The 19,339-nt window shown below is 35.3% G+C and overlaps 1 protein-coding gene across 14 annotated transcripts in view; it reads left to right on the top strand.

Annotated features, from left to right (window-relative positions):
• Positions 1-19,339, top strand: part of NAALADL2 (N-acetylated alpha-linked acidic dipeptidase like 2) — a 494,729-nt gene that overhangs the window by 360,366 nt on the left and 115,024 nt on the right. For all 14 annotated transcript variants that reach the window (XM_061452509.1, XM_061452508.1, XM_061452511.1 and 11 more), the window contains one exon: positions 15,898-16,041. In XM_061452509.1, the coding sequence (XP_061308493.1) occupies positions 15,898-16,041 (144 nt within the window). The remainder of the gene's footprint in view (positions 1-15,897; positions 16,042-19,339) is intronic.

Raw genomic sequence — 19,339 nt, 5'->3', positions numbered from 1 at the left:
ATCCGAGTCCTGTACGTTTCATAACTTTACAATGAAAAAAAAACAAAACCAAAAACCAAACCCCAAACAAAAGGAACACAGCAAAGTTGTTTTAATTCATCTTGATAACGAGCACAAATATTTTAGTATTGCAGATTAGCACTTGATGGCTTGAAATCCTGCTTGAGAAAGCACATATAGTTACTGTAGATGATACCAACACACCACTATACACAGTAGTGCAAAATAATTAACAAATCCAGCTTTATTCAGTTAACTTGATGTTTGAAAACAGCCTGGGAAGAAATTGGGCTTTGGAAGTATCGAAAGTAGTTATTCTATTATAGTTGTCTGGAGTTATTTATTTTGAAATTATAGTGAAGTTCATGTCTGAATATCAACCTCAAAGTAATTACGTACACACTGAACAGCACACAGATATTTAACTCAAGGTTTTGAAATAGGATGAAATTATTCAGCATCATTTCCAGATATTAATTTCCTCATTTCATTAAAGATTAAATTGTGGGTTGTGGTGTATTTTTGTTGCTTTTTTTTTTTTTTAAATGAGCATTCCTCATAAAAAAATAAACTATTTTAGGCTACAAACTATACTCTTCCAAGATCTTGACCTGAGAATGTTAATGTTTCTTCAGTCAGTCATAAGCAGGTATAAACTGATTACAGTAAAAACATGTTAGTTTGTACTTATAAACAATCTGATCCTGTGACTGTAAGCATACATTCAGATTATATAGCTCTTGTAACACAACATTTTAGAGTATTGCCTTGTTAAGAAAGAGTAACTATCATAATGTGTAATGTTTAGGGTCAGATGCTCAGTAACAGCTGTCTTAAATGTATGTGCTATTGAGTTGTTCTGAGGTCAGCAAGGGACCATGGATTCAACTTTGGCTTGAAACTGAGGGCATGACCACCTCCCACTGTGACAGGGAGAAAGGGAAAGAAATCTTACTATGTGGTAACTCTGGAAAGTATTTCTTAAGTGAGATGTAATAAATCTTAGATATTACTTGGAGGTTACATAAGCGATCTCTTCACTGTAATTAAATAAAAGTTCCTTCTGAATTGAAAACATTGCAGTGAGGAAGGTGTCTGTTACACAGTTTTAATGTAGGTCTGGGGGACTTGTTTTTGAAGTGAAATTAGTTGAAAAACTGTAGCACTTGGAATCTCAAATTCCATTCCTACCGATGTTTGCCATTGTTAAAGTGTTGAAAATAATTTCTAGCCTCTTTACTTGAATAAATTGCTCTTCAGAGAGCTTTTAAATTAGACTTTACTCTGGAAAAGGCATAAATATGTAGAAAAGTCTTAATTGTTCTATTCAATGGTTTGTCAAATAAGACAGAGTCAAATAAGCTTGGCTCAACTCTGGATTTTACTGAAGGACTTGCTCATATAACTGTAGAGTGTGACAGTCCATTTATGTTAACACAGGGCCTAGCTGCAGATCCAAGGAATACAGAACTCCCTCTTCCCACAGTGCATTTCTAATCCTTATTCAACAAATGTGACAGCTGACCTAGTGTACCTGATTTATCTGAATGTTCTAAGTATGATTACAGACACCTTCCAGAACTTAATTTACAAATTAATATGGGTGAGTTCTATACTAATCCTTAGTATTAGATTCTAAATGCAGAGTTCTGATGAAGTCTGAGCTCCCTAGTTGCTGGAGTATTATTTATGAAAACGTTGCCACAAGTCATTTGGGATCCTCTTGCTGCTTACATAGCTTTGTAATATAGCCATAGTATAAGCAGAGCATGCGTGAATTGGATAAAGTGCCAAGTTCCAGCTTCCAGCTTTGCCTTCTGATGACATTGATCCATAGATACCCTCTTGATTTTCTTTTTGTTAAACTACTGTTTACTTAAAATATTCACTGTGATTAAATTTGTGATGATATATATGGTCCTGGCCTTATTATGGATCATTCTTCAGATAATTTGCCTAAAGAGGTTGGATTTCAGGGGGGAGAGGGGTGTTGATGGTGTCAGTGGTTTTGGTTTTTGAGGTTTCTTCTGTTCCCCCTCCCCTCCCTTTTTTTTTTTTTTTTTTTTTTTTGTCCAAGAACAAGGAATATGTAAGGCTTCATCTTCTTTCCCAGGGACATTCCAGTTATAAGGTGCTACAAATGCCCACAGTATGGTTTGAGGTTAAGGTTTGATGTTAACGTGCATATATTTGACCATTAGTAAAAAGGCGTTTTTGTCTAGTATATGTAAATCTCCTTTTTGACCACTTTCAAGAGAAGTAATCCTTGGCCAGTCTGATTTCCCTTGGATTTTAAATCATGTTCAGATCATCCTTTCTGTTCTCTTTTGATCACATCGCACTTGGTGTGTACTTTAATGCATCTCATATAGTGACCACTGAATTTACTGTGTGCCTTTTGTTGGTTTGATTAGTTTAGAAGTTAGAATGAGCTGTTTCTAAGCTGGAAGTGCTGGATTGATGGGTGCCAGAATTCCTGTCTTGTTCTGGATATGCCTATTCATAATTACAAAAGATTTTCAAAATCCTTATGGTGAAAAGTATCTTATTGTGTGTAAACATGAAATGTACAGGATATTTTAATATAGTTTATTAATGTTTTCTTATGTTTTCCTTTGGAAGATCTCAAAGTTCTGGATAGTAATAATAGTGTATGATTAGCAAAAGTAAGTATTGAACAAGAAATAAATATACCCCATCATTATTGGATATGAAAAAAAATTAGAAGTCTGATTCTTCATGAAAGCACTCACTGAGGGTTGTCATTAATTTCAGTGAAATTCAATGTTTGCTGAATTATTCCCAAGCAGTAAAATATTTAGTTGTTTGACCAGATTAAGTATCATCTAGATTTTAGTCTGAAACCTGCACATTTCTTACAGTTTTTAATAATACCACTTACACATTATGAACTGGAGCAGAGCAATAGAGATATATTGCTTTTTTTTAAGTTAGGAATTTCCAAGGTTGCTTTACTGAATTCAATCTCTTGCATATTTTCAGGAAAATTTAAAAGTTTGCAGCTACGTTTTTTTATCACTTTAACATTTTGTCATTGTCATAACTAAGTCACTGTCATAACTGTGGGTAGGTCAAGTAAATGAGTGAGTTTCCAATGCAAATTGGCACAGCTTTACTCTTAGCACGCACAGAGCATTGTTGGTAGCTTTCATAAGTTTTACCATCATCATATTGCTTTAATTTGACTAAACTTACGATTTATATACTCAGTTATCAATACTTACAAAGCTGAGGTAGGGTCACCTTATCAACCTATGATTTGACAAGAAACTACTCAGAACTTGTTTCATGTCAAGTACATGGCTCAGAAAAAAACATCTTTACTTTTCACAAAGCCAAAGTGTGGCTTAACTTGTTAACATAATTTTATTTATTTTCCTTATTTTTTTAAGAAAGTGCATTTTAACATGTTGCTGGAGTGCTTTGAAGAAGGCTAATGTCACGATAACTAATCTCTACTGTACTTATAGCTTAATTTCCTCTTTCCATTACAAGATAAATGTACACTGTTCATTAGAGGTATTTCTGTGAAATTTTAGGGCAAACGATTCAATTGTAATTGCAGGATTAACTTTGTACATAACCTAAGCCAAATAGTTTTGCCATCAAAATCATAATTAATTTTAGTGTATATGTTAGAAATGCATTAGGTCTTGATTATCAGTAGTGCTTCTGAGTGCTTCTGTGTGAGTAGTTCTAATGTTTTTGCATTTTAGACAAATACTGTCAGGTTATTAATTGTAGGTTTGTTGCATATAGAATGGCTGCATGTGTCAACCTCAAGCAAACCTCTGATACAGCTTTTCTTTTTAAATTGTATATAGACAGGAAGCACAACAGATTAAAGTATCCTTGGTGTAGAAATCAGTGGAACAACACCGAAGCTAATGAGTGTTTTATATTTATAAAAGTTGATTTATATTTATAAAAGTTGATTTGAAGAGGCACACACAGTTTGAGAAATTAGTCTGAATTATTTCAGTCTCTTGATTATTCAGTGGCGTATTTACTTTTCTTATCTGAGGAGATTTCCAGCTGTAGGCTGCAAGGTCTAATTCAGGTAGTTGGCAGTTGTTGTTACTATATTGTGTCAAGTTATCTGACCGTAAGAAAATAAGCTTTTCCTGTGCAGAAGATATAGGATTACAGGTGATACAGGATTGCAGAAGCTTGTGCAAAAGGTGGCATATGCGTATCTCAGTGTGTTCATGGCTCAGAAATGGATTAAGGGGGATTCAGTATAGAGTGTGTCCTTTCTATGCAGGATTTCTTTCACATTAGTCATATCTTTCAAGAGCTGCCTTGAGTATAGAGTTAGAGTCATGGAAAGGTTTGGATTGGAAGAGACCTTTAAGATCATCTAGTTCCAATCCGCCTGCTATGGGCAGGGACACCTTCCACTAGACCGTGTTGCTCAAAGCCCTGTCGAACCTGACTTTGAACACTGCTAGGGATGGAGCAGACACAGCTTCTCTGGGAAACCTGTTCCAGTGCCTCACTACTCTCACAGTGAAGAACTTCCTCCTGATATCTAAATCTAAACTCTGTCATCTTAAAGGCAAGAAAAGCTTAAAGCCTAATGTTGAGTAAGAGTGTGTAACAGACTCAGTTTCATTTCCTTCTTCAGCCTGATGAGGTTGCAAATACTTAATGAAAAACACAAGCTTCTGAGTGATGAGGTACCTAATGTAAATACCACACACACTGAATGTGGCCAATAATTCTCTAAAAAAAAAGTTTTCAAAAAAACTGTGAGAAACAGTCCAGTGACCATTTCAAGCTTATGATCTAAATGGAATGACTTTATAATATCAAGCCTGGACAAAGAATATATATTCTTAAGAAAACACATTTTCAGTTACTGCTGGAAAAATACAATTACATGTAGAGTCTGAATAGCACTTCAATACAAAGGACTTCAGGTTAGGTGAAGGATAAAAAAAACCTCCACAGGAGTAATAGAGTTCATATTTGTGGTTGTTGTGTGGTGTTAACTAAATCTTTCTAGGAACAGAAATAAAAATGGTTTAATTTTAAAATTCAGCAGCCAAAATTTAGGGAACCAACACTAATGAGCACACTCCCAACCAGTGGTAGAAACATACAATTTTTTTCATTTGATTTTAAATAGATTTGGTTTTGGCCTTTTTTCTTTGGGTTTTAAGCTAGAGGTTGACAAAAAGAATTTGAAATACTTACAGTAGGAGACAAAATTATTGAACAGATTTTAAAGGAAGTATAATTAGGCAAATTTATCTCAGGCAATGCCTTATTCTGATCAATAAGCTCTGATGGGAAAATTATTATTTAAACTAGTTTGCATATATAACAAAATGTAATTTTGTTCTTACCTTATATAGATTTATAAGTAGTTGAAGTTTCATCAATACAGGTCCTGTATAATCTAATTATATATACAAAGTAATTCTGTAAGGGAGATAAATAAGTGCCTGTAGAAAATTTATATTAATGTATTAAATAATTTGGGTGATTGAGTAGTTTAAGTTTGCTTTCTCTGTGTTTCCTCTTAGCCCTTTATCTCTTCTTAAGAGTAAGTCCCACATTTTCAACTTTCACTCCTGAGACTAGATTTTTGTGAGAACTGAATCAAGGTGCCAGATTTTGTAAAAAGGGCTTATTTTCTTAATGTCTGTGTTTTCTATCAAATCGGTTTAGCAGTATGCAGAGTCTTGTATAGAATCATAGAATCATAGAATAGTTAGGGTTGGAAAGGACCTTAAGATCATCTAGTTCCAACCCCCCTGCCATGGGCAGGGACGCCTCCCACTAAACCATGTCACCCAAGGCTCTGTCCAACCTAGTCTTGAACACTGCCAGGGATGGAGCATTTACCACTTCTTTGAGCAACCTATTCTAGTGCCTCACTGCCCTAACAGGAAAGAATTTCTTCCTTATATCTAATCTAAACTTTCCCTGTTTAACTCATTACCCCTTTTCCTCTCACTACAATATTTACAACTATTTAACTATATATATGTTATATATGTATATATGTTATATATACAACTATTTAACTAAAATATATTTGGCATCTTCTCAGAAGCCAGCTTCGTGACTATGATCTCAGCAGTGATGTCTGAGATGACTGTGACTGGCAAGAAGGTAATGGAACATCTTTCAGATGCCTTCCCCATGCTTGGTCCTGAGCTACATTGAAAATGTAGGCTAGCAGGACTTAGAATTGTTGTACCAGCTTAAACCAAAACTGACTAAAATTAAATTCTGCTTAAAATAGAGTTGTAACAAAAATAATACTTTGTGCTTTTCCATGTGGTAAAATTTTGCTTTCTTTATAGCATTTAATATCTTTTCCACACGATTATTTTTTTGATGTTTGTGCAGAAGCCATCCAAAAAGTAAAAACACAATAAAAAAGATCAGGTCTATCTGCAGACTAAAGTAAGGGTTTTGCCCTCTGGTCAGTTATTAGTTATATATTAGACTTGTTTACTGCAGTAGAACTGCAGGCGCTAAAATTAATTTATGAAGCAGTAACCTGAAATCATGCTAAGTACTTGAATTTTGGTCTTATAGTGAACAGTGGTGGATAGCTAAGTTGTTCAGTCAGGTCTGTCTCACTGACATATGTGTTCTCCTACAGCATACCATGTGTGAGAATGAAATGTTATCTGCAGTGAGTGCATGGAAAAATATTTGAACTTTGAGAGGCTGTAAGTATTTTTTTATGAGCAGAAAACATAGTTGAGGACAAATGGAACTTTCTTACAATACTATCAGCAGGAAAGTTTATTATAAAATTGCAAGTGCTAGTTTGCACACTTGCATGAAATACGGTACCTGTGACAATTAAGAATGATGCTACATGTTGTAGAGGCAATCATGTAATATTTCATGTGTCGGTTTAATGGAGCAGTGCTGATGGATTTTGCAAATGTGGCTTCTATTTCATTTCTACCAGTACTGAGTAGGAGATGAAATAATATGAAAGTGATGACTACTTGTGACACATTCCTCTTACAAAAATAACTGCTTTAACCCATGTTGTTATAATGGTTCATATGTTCTTTTTATTGATATTTCTTTGTTTCTTTCAATGAGACATATTTTTTGTTCCCCTGTACTTTTGCCTGTCAATGTGATGGAGCATCTATTATCTGTTGTAAAGTTGTGGTGACAACTTGCCAACTTTGTGTACTTCAGGCAAAAAATCCATGGAACTGAATTGTAACGGTAAAGTAGAATCAGAACAGAGGCAACATTGAGGGTTAGGTTAGCAAACGTGTTTTGAAATAAGTGCTGGATGAACTTTAATGATTAAGTGGTGTAGGAGAGTAATGCTGTTTTTTTCCCGTGGAAAAACTCCTGGGTGAATCATGTGTTAGTATGACAGCCCATAAGAGCTTTTTAATAAATAAATCTTATAGGTTAAGATTTATTTGCCCTGAGTGTGCTCTCCAGAAACATGACTATGCTGCTTCTAGTTCTAGAGCAGTCACTGTCAATGGCAGCTGGACGGTTCTCTGTTTCATGTGACACAGGTTTCAGGTGAGTGGGTGTGCATGCACATGCATGTATTTGTAGGCCATAATAAACTTTATTAAGATAGCTGTGACATCACACTGGTTTAGTCACTGAATCTGAAGCCTGAATGAGCATATGTAAACCAGCATTTTTTACATATGGACAGAGAGTCCATATAGACATACTATTTGTTTGCTACAAACTTTGCAGGAAGGAACCAGAAATACATGTAGAAATACGATTCAATGTATGTGCTGTGATGCAGTATTTAAATTAGTCCTTGGGCTTCCAAAGGAATTCTTGTTGCTTTTGATTCCGATTATGTCATTGTGTGTATGCAGTTAGGATCTGACCCATTTCTGATCTGACACTACTCAGCTACTGAATGACTGTGAGAGATATGCCAGTTAGTCCCTTCATAAACCAGACTCTAAACCAATAGCAATTTATTTATTTTTTTCTCTGTGATAATTGGATTATCGGGCTCTGATATATAAATTCTAAGGTGAGCTGGTGCTCGCTTACAAGTCAAAATACAAAGCTGGTAGGTTTATTGGTTTTTATTTTATTTTGCTTGGGATTATTTTTTTTTTTTTTGTAAGAGCCCTAGAGCACATGGAAACTAATTTTTTTATTATTTTTTTTTTTTATTAAAGCTATAAGTAGCTTTTGAATTGATGTGCATATTTACATGTCATTCTGTGCCAAGGAGCCACCAGTTTATGTCCTAGAGGACAAGAGCATTCTTTGTAGTTGTGTTTTAACAGTACAAGGATTTGGGGGGAATTGGAGGAATTCCTGCCACACCATTTACCTCTTTGTCCTAGCTTACTTCCTATTCTGCTGATTTATCTGTTAAGAGCAGTGCTGTGATACGGGTTGGGGAACTAATCTAGCCTTAAAGAACTTCCGGAAAGTTCACTGTTCTGGTTCATAGTATGGCCACTGAAACAACTGTGCTGGCACAATTAATGGCACTGCAGTGTGAGAAGAGGAATAAGTAACAAGCTGTGGGAAAAGGGTGAGACTTCAAACCCGTGGGTGACCCCATATGTCATCAAACTGAAGCCAGAATGTGCCTTTCCATGATTTCAAACAAATATGGAGGAATAAATCAGAGATATATATTATTGTAAGAAAAGCACAGTGAACCATAGATAATGTATGCAATTTTATTTCATGTAGCCCACCAAATATATAGACAGAACGTGATCTGAGTCGTTCCAGTGTTCACTACATGCTATAAACAAAATAATTGGTATCCTAAACCTGTCACTTTTAGTGTTTTCTTAGAGATTTTCTATTTCCATTCCAGTCCTTGTAGAGTGTTATAGGGCTTTTATTATTTTTAATAACAATAAATCTCATTATAGTGGGTAAACAGGACACCATGCTTGTTCATAACCAGATCAATGACAGCATATGTAACCTGATGCATATTCTGGCTGCTGCAAGCATATTTCACCTAAAGGAAGACAGTTATTTTACTATTTGTATTCTTGATCATCACTGAAGGAAAGGAGATCTGTGTTAGTGTCTTATTTCCATGTTTGTTGTTTGTTTCGTCTGTAGTGGCCATCACCGGTGTAGAAAACCAAGGTTTATTTCATGAAGGAGCAAGCAATAAGACAGCCCGTTAACTCTTGAATGTGCCAGAAGTCGGTTATTTCTTGAAGTGATTAACAGGAAACATAACTATTCTATGATTCTATGATTCTGTAATTCATACAGGAGGTTCTTTATGCATTGTTAGTGACTTAAAAGTCTCACTGTTGAGCTGAATCCCTGTGCTTGGTGGCTATGAGGATCTTTTTTTGCAGGAGGGAGATAAATCTTTGGTTCTGCAATGCAAACATAAAGTACCAATAATACCAATTTTTGTCCATTCTCATCCTTTTATCTTCTTCAGAAAGCATGGGAGATGCAATAGCCAGCCAATTACTATAACTAGCCATAAATTAGAGAAAAGCTGCATGCCCAGAGTACAAGAGCAGCTGTGTTATCGTTGCTGTTTTTCTCATTGTGGGCTACTATCAGATAGAAAAAGGAAAGCAGCATCAGAAAAGATGTGAAGTATGACAGGAATATGGCCTTGCAGATTGGAAAAGGTGGTTATGAAATCTGAGTATTAGAACTTTATTTTTTAAAAGAAGTGCCATTTATTACCTTGGAGGTAAAAAGCATTATGAAAGAAAATGTAAAATACTTATGTTCAGGACTAAATGTATGTCTGTGAACCATGATATAAAATACGAACAATGGAATAGGTGTCATATCAAACACATAGTTACATACTCTTACATAATCTGATATTTTCAAAATTCTTGATTTCAAAAAATATTTAAGGAAATGATCCAGCCTATCAGAATGTTGGATCCAGTGATATTTTCTGTGTCCATTTAAAAAGAGCAGACCAAATTCATCCATAGTACAGCCAACATCAGGGGAGTATACTTCTGCTAGGGCTGCACCCAGCATATATAAGCAGATGGGATGAATGCAGCTACCTCATAGACACAGACTAAAGCAGATTTTTTTCAAAATATTCTATAATTTCAGTTTCCCTTCTAAAAGCTACCTCTGTGATACATCAGTTTGACTTGTGTTCCCTCATGCACACATGCGTACATACTCCCTTCCCTCCAGAGTATTTTTTTTCTTTCCTTTTCTTTTTATTCTTGCTATTTTATTAAATATTTGTAGAAGGGAACAGGGGGATTAATTTGCATCGGTGTGTCAAAGCAGTTTTGCTTTTACAAAATAAATGTGTTGTTTTTTATTCTATTTATCTTAAAAAGAAACAAGACTGACAGGTTTTTTTAAAGCACATTAAATAGGCATTAAGACAAAAGTGATTTGCACTAAGATACAGGAGAGTGACTTTTTTTTTTCCTCTTGCATATTGGTTAAACACATTTCCTTGAGAGGGAGAGAAGAAGATACTGAGTTCTGGAGTCATATTTTCTTCTCATATCAGCTATAGAATTTCTGGTTTTAAGGGCAAGACAAATCTATTTAAAGAGAAAGTCAGAGTGCTGTGTACCCAGAGTTGCATCTACTCCATTGATAGAATCTGTTGTAAACAAAATACAGTGAATATACTTTGTAATCCAAAATAGTATCTCCATAGTTTTATGTATTTCTTTATATATCAATGAATTTATGGTCATCTTAACTCTGGAAATTTATCACAGGTGATGTGATACCTTTGGGTTTCTTCTAAATTCATTCACTCAACATGAAAATTTGGAATTTTTAAAAAGGTGGTTTTGAGCAAGTCGATTCGTCACAAGTGCAAAGAAAAATTTGGAAATGTTTTTTCAGATGCTTTCTGAGTAATCTCAGTAACTTAGTTTCTTTCTAGGTGATCCTCACTGCCTTTAAGTTCTGTAATTTCTGTAAATGTGTGTAAATCTTTTGTAGGCACGGATGTCTTTCTCACCCATATGTGAAATCGATACGTAGTTCTAAGCATCCCTTGTCCATTTGTGAATCATGCAACCTGAAATGCAAGCTGCCACTATACAGTTGTAATTGGGAGAACAGTTCATCATCTCATGCTTCATTGTGTGTAAAACTGCTTTGAAAGTCCTTAGTCGGGGCTGCTGCTAAAATCCCTAGTTGCAGAATTTCAAAGTCCTTTTTTTCTTTTTTTTCTTTTTTTCTTTTTTTTTTTAACGAAAGAGAAGCAAATGTTTTTGTTTTCCTTCACATTCCTACTAGAGGCTAGTGAAGCAAAGTGCTTCAAAACTGACATATGTTCCACATGGTAAGTCTGGTGGATAATTAATAGAGGACTGAAAAAAGGCAACTTCCACTCCATAGGTATCTAATGAAGGTTCTGCTCTTCTCCCTCAAATCTTGATGCATAATACAAATGAAAGCCCTGCCTATCAGTATGAATTGATAGTGTGAATGCTTCATTGAAGAATGGTTTTTGAGTAGGAAGAGTCATGTCTGTCTTGAAAATGATGCTCATAGACAGTATTGTAAGCAGCTGTAGCTGAAGATGTAACTAAATAGGTGCTGCACAGCAGCATTATGATGTTTAACAGTAGAGATACGGGTTTAGTACCTAGAGCTACTACCTATCTAGAGTACCTAGAGCTACTAGAAGGGGTGGAGTCTCCCGGCACGAGACACCACAGAGGCCCTTTCAGTCTGGGCATGGGGTGAGATGTAAGTCAGGAAGACCACAAATAAACTGATTTTGCAGGATAGTTTAAGGAAGTCATTGTGGCTAGCTTCATGAGAACCAGTGGAAGCCTAAGAGCAGCTGACTGTGAGCAAAGTTGGGGGGAGTGGTATAAAAGTTCAAAGCTCATATAATTTGAATGTCTGTGACGTTTATACATCTTTGTTTGTGCCATGGTTAATACAAGATCAAGTGTATTAACCAAATACACTTCATTCTGTCTTTTAAGCTCTATTTTATTCTCATTGTATGCTTAGAAATCCTACTTGGACTGTCTGTTCTCAGCATAACACTGTCAAATTTCTGTTAAGCTTAAGGTGAAAAATTAATGAGCCATTCCGATATTTCAAAACTAATGCTGCTATATTATTAATGCAGCAGAAAGTCAAAGCTGTGAGTATGTACGATTATGGTTCAGTGTTCAGTCAGACTTTACTTTTCCGTAGTTTGTGGGGAGCATCATTAAAAGAGTGTTTCAGGTCATAGAAGGAATTATCTTAATGAATTTAACTTTTTGGACAGTTTTGTTCATAAACTTTCTGTTTTATCAGATCTGGGTGAAGGTGACTATTAAATATTAAATTTAAATATTGTTATCTGACTCTTACACATAACAGATTCTCTCTTATTTTTCTCTGAATCTGGAATTTAAATAAAAATTAACAGAAAGTTAGTTCTTATAGCACAAACCTTTTAGAGAAAAATAAAGTCTAATTGCATAACACTGAAGAAGCTGTGCCTAAAGCAGTATTCTTTTGACTAGAGAAGTATGACATGGTGACTAACTCTCTTCTGTTCTATATGCTTTGATTTTTCAGCCTTAACAAAAGTCACTGAAACAACGGTAAAGTTGGACTTCAACTCAGAAATGAATGGCATGTGCTACATAAGTATTACTGCTAAATTCTCCCAGGAAAACTTTTCAGAAATCCCATTTTACTCAATTACCAGTTGGTAACTGGTTACTAATACCAGTAAGTTAAGTCGTAGAACACTGTGAAATGCTTGGTTACAAGCTGACTGAGCAGTATGGAAACTGATGCTTAATGTTGTTACGTTGAAAAAGAAAACACAAAACACAGTCACTGCAGAAGTAGAAATGTAGTCATGTCTGTGCAGAAACTTTCTAAAGATTGCCTCTTTCTGTGCTACTAAAATTAACTTAGTAATTGATTAGCATATTTTTCTTTTTGCATTCCAGGGTATTCTCTAGGGTTTCTTAAATCAATAGCAGTTTTAGGCCTGGCACAGTTAGATCATTAGACTTCCATAGACAAAGGCCTGGCACAGTTATATTATTAGACTTCCACAGACAAAGGAATTCTTTTTCTTAGAAGATTTTCATTCTATAAAACTAAATTTCATTACAAAGAAAATGTCATATTTAAATTATTCTCTTGCTTGCAGATCCTGAAAGCACTATGTGCTCCAAGGAGTTTTTTCAACTAGCAGGGAAAGACCAAGAAGGAATCTCGCAAAGTTCTTCCAGTACATTGGTTTCTTTATGATGTTGCACTTCACTGCTTTGCACTTGGTACAGCACCAAGCCCATGAGTGGTTTTTAAAAGCTAACGAACGATTTTGCTTCAACTGGTAGCCCTGGAAGTCTCCAGTTTTTTCAGTCTATATTGTGTTTTACTGGAGAGATTAGTCTGGCGTCTTTCCTTTTTGAATCCTGATCATGATGTATATAGCTTTACTCAGCTTCTTAAACAATGTACTCTTATGGCGACTAATTAATTTCTGGAAAGGAACTCTTTTTTTTTTGTCCTCCTTTCCCCCCCCCCCCCTCCCCCTTCACCAGGCATTTTTTTAATATGAAGTCCAGTTCAGTTACTAGAGAATTGTATAAGTCAGGCCTGAAAAAGATGTCAAGAGGTTATCTAATCTAGCACCTTCCCTCAGGGAAGAAATCAACCATAACTACATCATTGCTGACAGATGTTTGTTTAATATTTTCTTAAAAAAAAATCAGTCGTAGATATTTTACCACCTGCCTATGCATTTCTTTGTTAATTCCTTCTCTTAGACAGTTTTCTTCCAAATAACTTTAAATTTCCATTTCTATATTTTAAATATTTTAGTGGTGGGGGGGGAGGTTGTTGTTGCATGCACTCCATCTTATATTGTGATTAATTTTTAAACATGGGAGATTTTCTCTGGTAAATTTTTCTTGAAAGTGTACTTTTTACAGTTTATTCAGATCTGAAGTTCAAGTTGTGGGTAAATGGAGAAAGGAGAGATGTTTTTTATCTACAACAGTTTGAGATTCATCACTCCTGTGATAGAGTCTGCAGATTGACAAGCAATGGTCAGAAAATAATGTCTGCTACACGTCTGATGGACATTTTAGAATTCCTTTTGATTCCAGAAACAGACTCTCAAAGCTTGAGGAAGATGATTTTACCATCAATTTAATCAAATAACAACATTGAGGGATTTGCAACCCTGCCCAACTTCAGTCAGACAAAACTTTCTAAATTATGTTTTGAGCAAGTTTCACCTTTCGACTTTGTCTAATTTGTCTAATTCTCTCAAACTGAGCACTGATAATATTTCCACTGCGTTTAAAAGCTGAACAACACTTTTTCTATAATTAAATGGCATAGCCTTGGTTGGTTTCTGCGTTATGAGTAAGGGCATAGTGTAAGAAGTCTCAGGCAATACCAGGACAAAAATAAGAAAGAAAAAAAGATATGTGTGCATTTTTTTAATATTGTGATTAAGTAACATTTCTGATAGTAATTTTGTAGAAATTTATTAGAATGTGTGTTGCTGATTTCTGAGAGCTTTGTCATTGTAGTCATACAGAATGTAAAGGATTCCTTCTGGTTGTAAAGAACTCCATGTCAACAGAAAACGTGGTATTTGTTTTATAAAGGTCTTGGAGAGAGAGGCATTGTATTCTAAATCTCTAGTTGGAATTTTGCAAGTTATTCAGTATGGGTGGGTGTGTTGGAAGGCTTTTAGACTTTTGCATCAAAAAGTCTAAAACAGTTGATCTGGGACTGTTTTCTGCCTTGTGCTCCTTTTCTGAGGTAGGATTTTGTCTGCAAGTACTTGCTTTCCATGGAAAGAGATGATGCCTGTATTAGGCCAGCTGAAATAGTTCAGCACGCTATCCTTAAGTGCTTCAGAGCATTTCCATGTGAAGAGTTTGCCTTTTTTTTTTTAATTGAGTTCTATTAATTGGTCTCCCAAAATATCAAATTATCTCACCAGAAACCTTCCCATGCTTAAATGCTGGACAGTCATGTGAGGAAACTAACATTTTGGATTTTGTGCTGTGGTTTCTGAAGATCTTAAGTCTGTAAATGAAGTACTGTGATGCTTTCTGATCTGTACCTTCCTCCACTTGACATGTCTGTTCAGTACTCTTACTCCAGTCCTCCTTCAGCTGAGGCCTTCAACCTTCCAACAGGGAAATATCTCTGCATTTTATTGTAGTTTCCTTAGCTGCACTGAACCCGCTTTGAGTCAATGAGGTGATCATATTGTATTCTTTAAAAAGAGTGAGGGCAGTTTTAAAAAAAAAATAATCAGCCCTTTTGGTATATGCAAGGAAGCACATCTCATCAAGTTGCAGGTTTTTCATACCTGTGTGGTTTGTTCCTTGTCAGAGTTCTCACAAAAGCTTGTTTGTGTGGAAGCTCGCCCCTAGCTCTAGTACTAACTAGCACTACTGAAGAATTTAAACATCATGGTATCCCTGGCAAATCTCACAACCCTTATCAGTAGTAGCAGTATCCACTACAGACAGACACTTATATGTTATTTCAGGCTGCTTAAATGTCTGTAAGGCTCTGTTCAGTTCTTACTTCAATTTGAAAGTTACTGCCAAAAAGTAATTCTGTTTTCCACTGATTCCTTTAACTATGCACCAATTTAATTTGTTGTGCTTAAGTCACATACCATCTAATATTTTCTTTGACTCTGCCAATTTGTTTCTTGTGAAACTATTCCCCAAATACTATAATGTGTAATTTGGTGGCACATGTTCTTTAGGGATTTTTTTTTATTATTTTTCCCGGTAAGGTAAGTACAAAATAACAGCTATCTATCTAAATCAGCTGTTTTAAGTTGTATTGTAAGTACTTGCTTTTTTTGTTTGCTTTATGCAAATGAAAATTCTTCTAATTTTCATTCATTAAATTGCTGTTCTCTTTCTGTTGTTTAAGATGGAAGCTACAGACAAAATCGACTGAACCTCACAACATTGTTAGTACAACCAATTTCTGCAGTGCTTGCCAAAAAACTCATTTCCTTACCTGAGGACACTGTCCAAAAAGATAGGTGTATACCCCTCCAATGGCCAGCAGCAGGTAATGCTTTATAAACATCTTTTTCTTCTATGAAATGTTCTTCAAGGACTCCAGTTTTGTTTCCATAACTGTATATATCATAAGAGTATCTTTTACTTAGCTGCTTTCTAGAAGAGGCTATGAACAATCTAAAAATCATATAAAATCTGACAGATGGAAGTGTTGGTTAAAAAAAAAAAAGTGTTTTATTTACTCTAAAAGCTGTCTATCTTGATACCATCACTAGGGAGATTTTGTTAGTTCTACAGTATGGTTTGTTCAGCCTCATACTGCTAAAAATGTGATTTTAATATTAGGCATCAATGGCCATACTAAAGTTATTCTTTTTTTTTTTTTCTGCTTCTGGTGTAAAAATACGGTAATTCTAAACAGTGAAGCATCTCTCTGTGTTTCTTAATTTCTGTCTGATGTAGAATAAATAATGTATTATTGTCTGAATCTTCAGGCACCTTTTCCTCCAAGTTTTACCAGGAAAATGATCATCATGATAAGAACAAAATACCTTGAGTACACCTGGATGTAACAAAAGAATGCATTCAGAATATCTCTTCAGAGATAATACCATTAGCAACATCATATGTACTACTGCTTGTAAATACTTATTGCTGATGTGGGGGGGGAAAAGTTAGAACACAGTCTTCCAGCAACATATTGTACAGTGTTTCAATGAAGTAACACCTTCTAGATAAGGTTCTAGATGAGGTGCATATTTAAAGTTACTCTGTCTTGATATTCATTTTGTGCTAGTATATCTTTCACCCCCCAAAAAAGGGCAGAAAAAAAATGTGGTTTATTGCAATATCTGTTTAACTTAATTGATTTGAATCATTAATCTTGGAAGGGATAGGCAAATTAAATTAGCCGCTGTATCCTGTCGTATATACAGTAATGATAATAGTAAAGCACATTATAAGGGCAAGCATTGTACTATCACATATGTGCTATGTCACTTGTTTATTGCTTTTGGAAAGTTATTTTGGATTAGAAGTACAATACAACAAGTCATTAAAAAGGGTGATTAATTTTATGGCTTGCGTTAGCATTTGTAGTTACACATACTAAAAAGGAAGGCAGAAAGACCTCATGCTTCATGGCTTAATCTGTTGTGGTTAGGCAGAACTGTTGCTCTTCATGCATGGCTGACTAGATATTTTTAAGATTAACTGATCTTCCCTACAACCAGTAGATAAAGACTATATAAACAAGAAAGGGTCATTTTGGAAGAAACAAATGCTTAACTATTCCAGGTGGGGTATGTGAAGCTTCCTAGTATTGTAGTTTTCAACAGCTGAAGTACCTGAAGAAAAGGATGATCTTGAGGTGGCAAATGGCATTCATTTTGGAATGATAAAAGGCTGCATTGTCTATGTTTCTCAAGAAGCTTTGAGTGGAGGCTGCAGGACAGAAACGCCTAAAGGGTAGCTTATTCTGTTGTTTTGTTTTTTTTTCTGTGACACATGGCATGTCTTTTTTTTTTTTTTTACCGTGAGAAGGCAGGAATTCTGTGTGGTGGCAAATTTCATGAAAGAAAGAATATTCCAAGCTAGCAGTCTGGTAAAAGCCAATCTGTGTCGTGACTTACTCTGGATGAACACAACAGCTTGTGTCTGATTCAATGTAAAGCTTCTGAGCCACAGTAATTCCTGTCAAATTTATTTTAAAAATTGTTAGTTTATTGAGCAAGTAGTGTGTATGATAAGAAACATTGCCTAATTCTGTAATGCATTATGGTAGTATTTGCCTTGAAATAATGGTGAAACTATAGATATGCTGGAGCATACAGTGTAGAGTGTTCAGTAGCAGCCTTAATGGAAGAGATAAAAGACTGGTCTTCTAATAACAAATCTTGTGTAACTAATAATAATAATAATAATAATAGCAACAGCTACTAAAGAGAAAATGCTGAACAGAGCAATGCATATAAGAGCAGCGAAGGGTGAATTTTCAGTCTTCCCGTTGATTTGCACAAACTTAAGAGAGTGATTTCACTTCTGACGTAGAACTCATCACTTATCTGTCAAAAGAGGTGAATGAGCAATTCAGATGATTGGTTGGCTTAAAATTTATTAGAATAAAATGATCTTAATTCTCTCATCAGTATGTTTCAAAAAGCTGAACAGCAGATTCATCAGTAATGATTAAACATTTATATACAGTTTTCTCACAGTGCCTCTTTTTTCCCTTAGCCTTGCAGTTTTCAAGAGACATAATGTGACAGAGGGGGTAGGAGGATAAGGAGGGAAACATCTGAGATATAATGAGTGCTTAGAACCTACAAAGCGAACAGTGGGAATTGAAGTTAGTTATTAGTTTTGTGTTAGTTGAAGTTAGTAATTAGATTTGCTTTTTATTTAGTGTGGTGCATCGTTGATAATCTTCATTAATTTGAAATTCTGTGCTCCCATGAACTTTTTCCGCAAAATGGGCAATTAGAAGGAAGTTAAGAGTGAAATGCTGTAGAGAAGCCGTAGGCTTCCGAAGCTTGCTTTTTTTTTTTACAGAATATTACTAGGATATTTTCTAGAACATTATGAAGACTAATGTAAATCTAAAGCACGCCTATAAACATAAATGAAGGAAGTCCTGCTGTGTTGCAGTAAACTTTCTTTGTTGTTTAAGTTACCTGCCAGTTGGTGGATTTCAGTCACATGCAAGTCATCCATTTTCAGTGAATCTCTTGAGTATGTGAAGTAAATCTATCGGAATTTAATTTAAAAAGTATTTTTCATCACTAATGACCATAGAGAATCATAGAATCATAGAATAGTTAGGGATGGAAAGGACCTTAAGATCATCTAGTTCCAGCCCCCTGCCATGGGCAGGGAAGCGTCATGCTAGACCATGTTGTCCAAGGCTCTGTCCAACCTGGCCTTGAATCCTGTCAGGTTGAACACTGTCAGGGAAGGATCATTTGCTGCTTCTTTGGTATTAAGTGGAAAACCTCATAGCCTGGAAGTCTGGTGGTTAAAAATATTAATGAGATATGTGTAATTTTCCTCTTCTTTAAGTGTCAGTTTTCATACTCATACTAATTGCATCCAAGAAGATAGAAGACGAGAAAGGTTGTCTGTATCGAACAAGATCATAAAGAGTATATTATTTCAGAACATATCAGTAAAGTTAACATATACGGAACAAGACCCCATTCCTTATGAGCTCTTAATGACTTTTGCTGTGACTTTTACTGATCAGTAGTGAATAATCTTAATGACTACAATGCAAGCTTCATCATAGCCTGCAAGCAAATCCACTTCTTTACGAAAACAGGTGAGAGTGGAACAGATAAACAGAAGTGACT

The sequence above is a fragment of the Pezoporus flaviventris genome, unplaced genomic scaffold, assembly GCF_033815535.1.
Source record: "Pezoporus flaviventris isolate CSIRO_AGI_PZ_B2104156 unplaced genomic scaffold, CSIRO_AGI_Pfla_v1 ptg000013l, whole genome shotgun sequence".
Taxonomy (NCBI): domain Eukaryota; kingdom Metazoa; phylum Chordata; class Aves; order Psittaciformes; family Psittacidae; genus Pezoporus; species Pezoporus flaviventris.
This window is presented reverse-complemented; position numbering and strand designations above follow the sequence as displayed.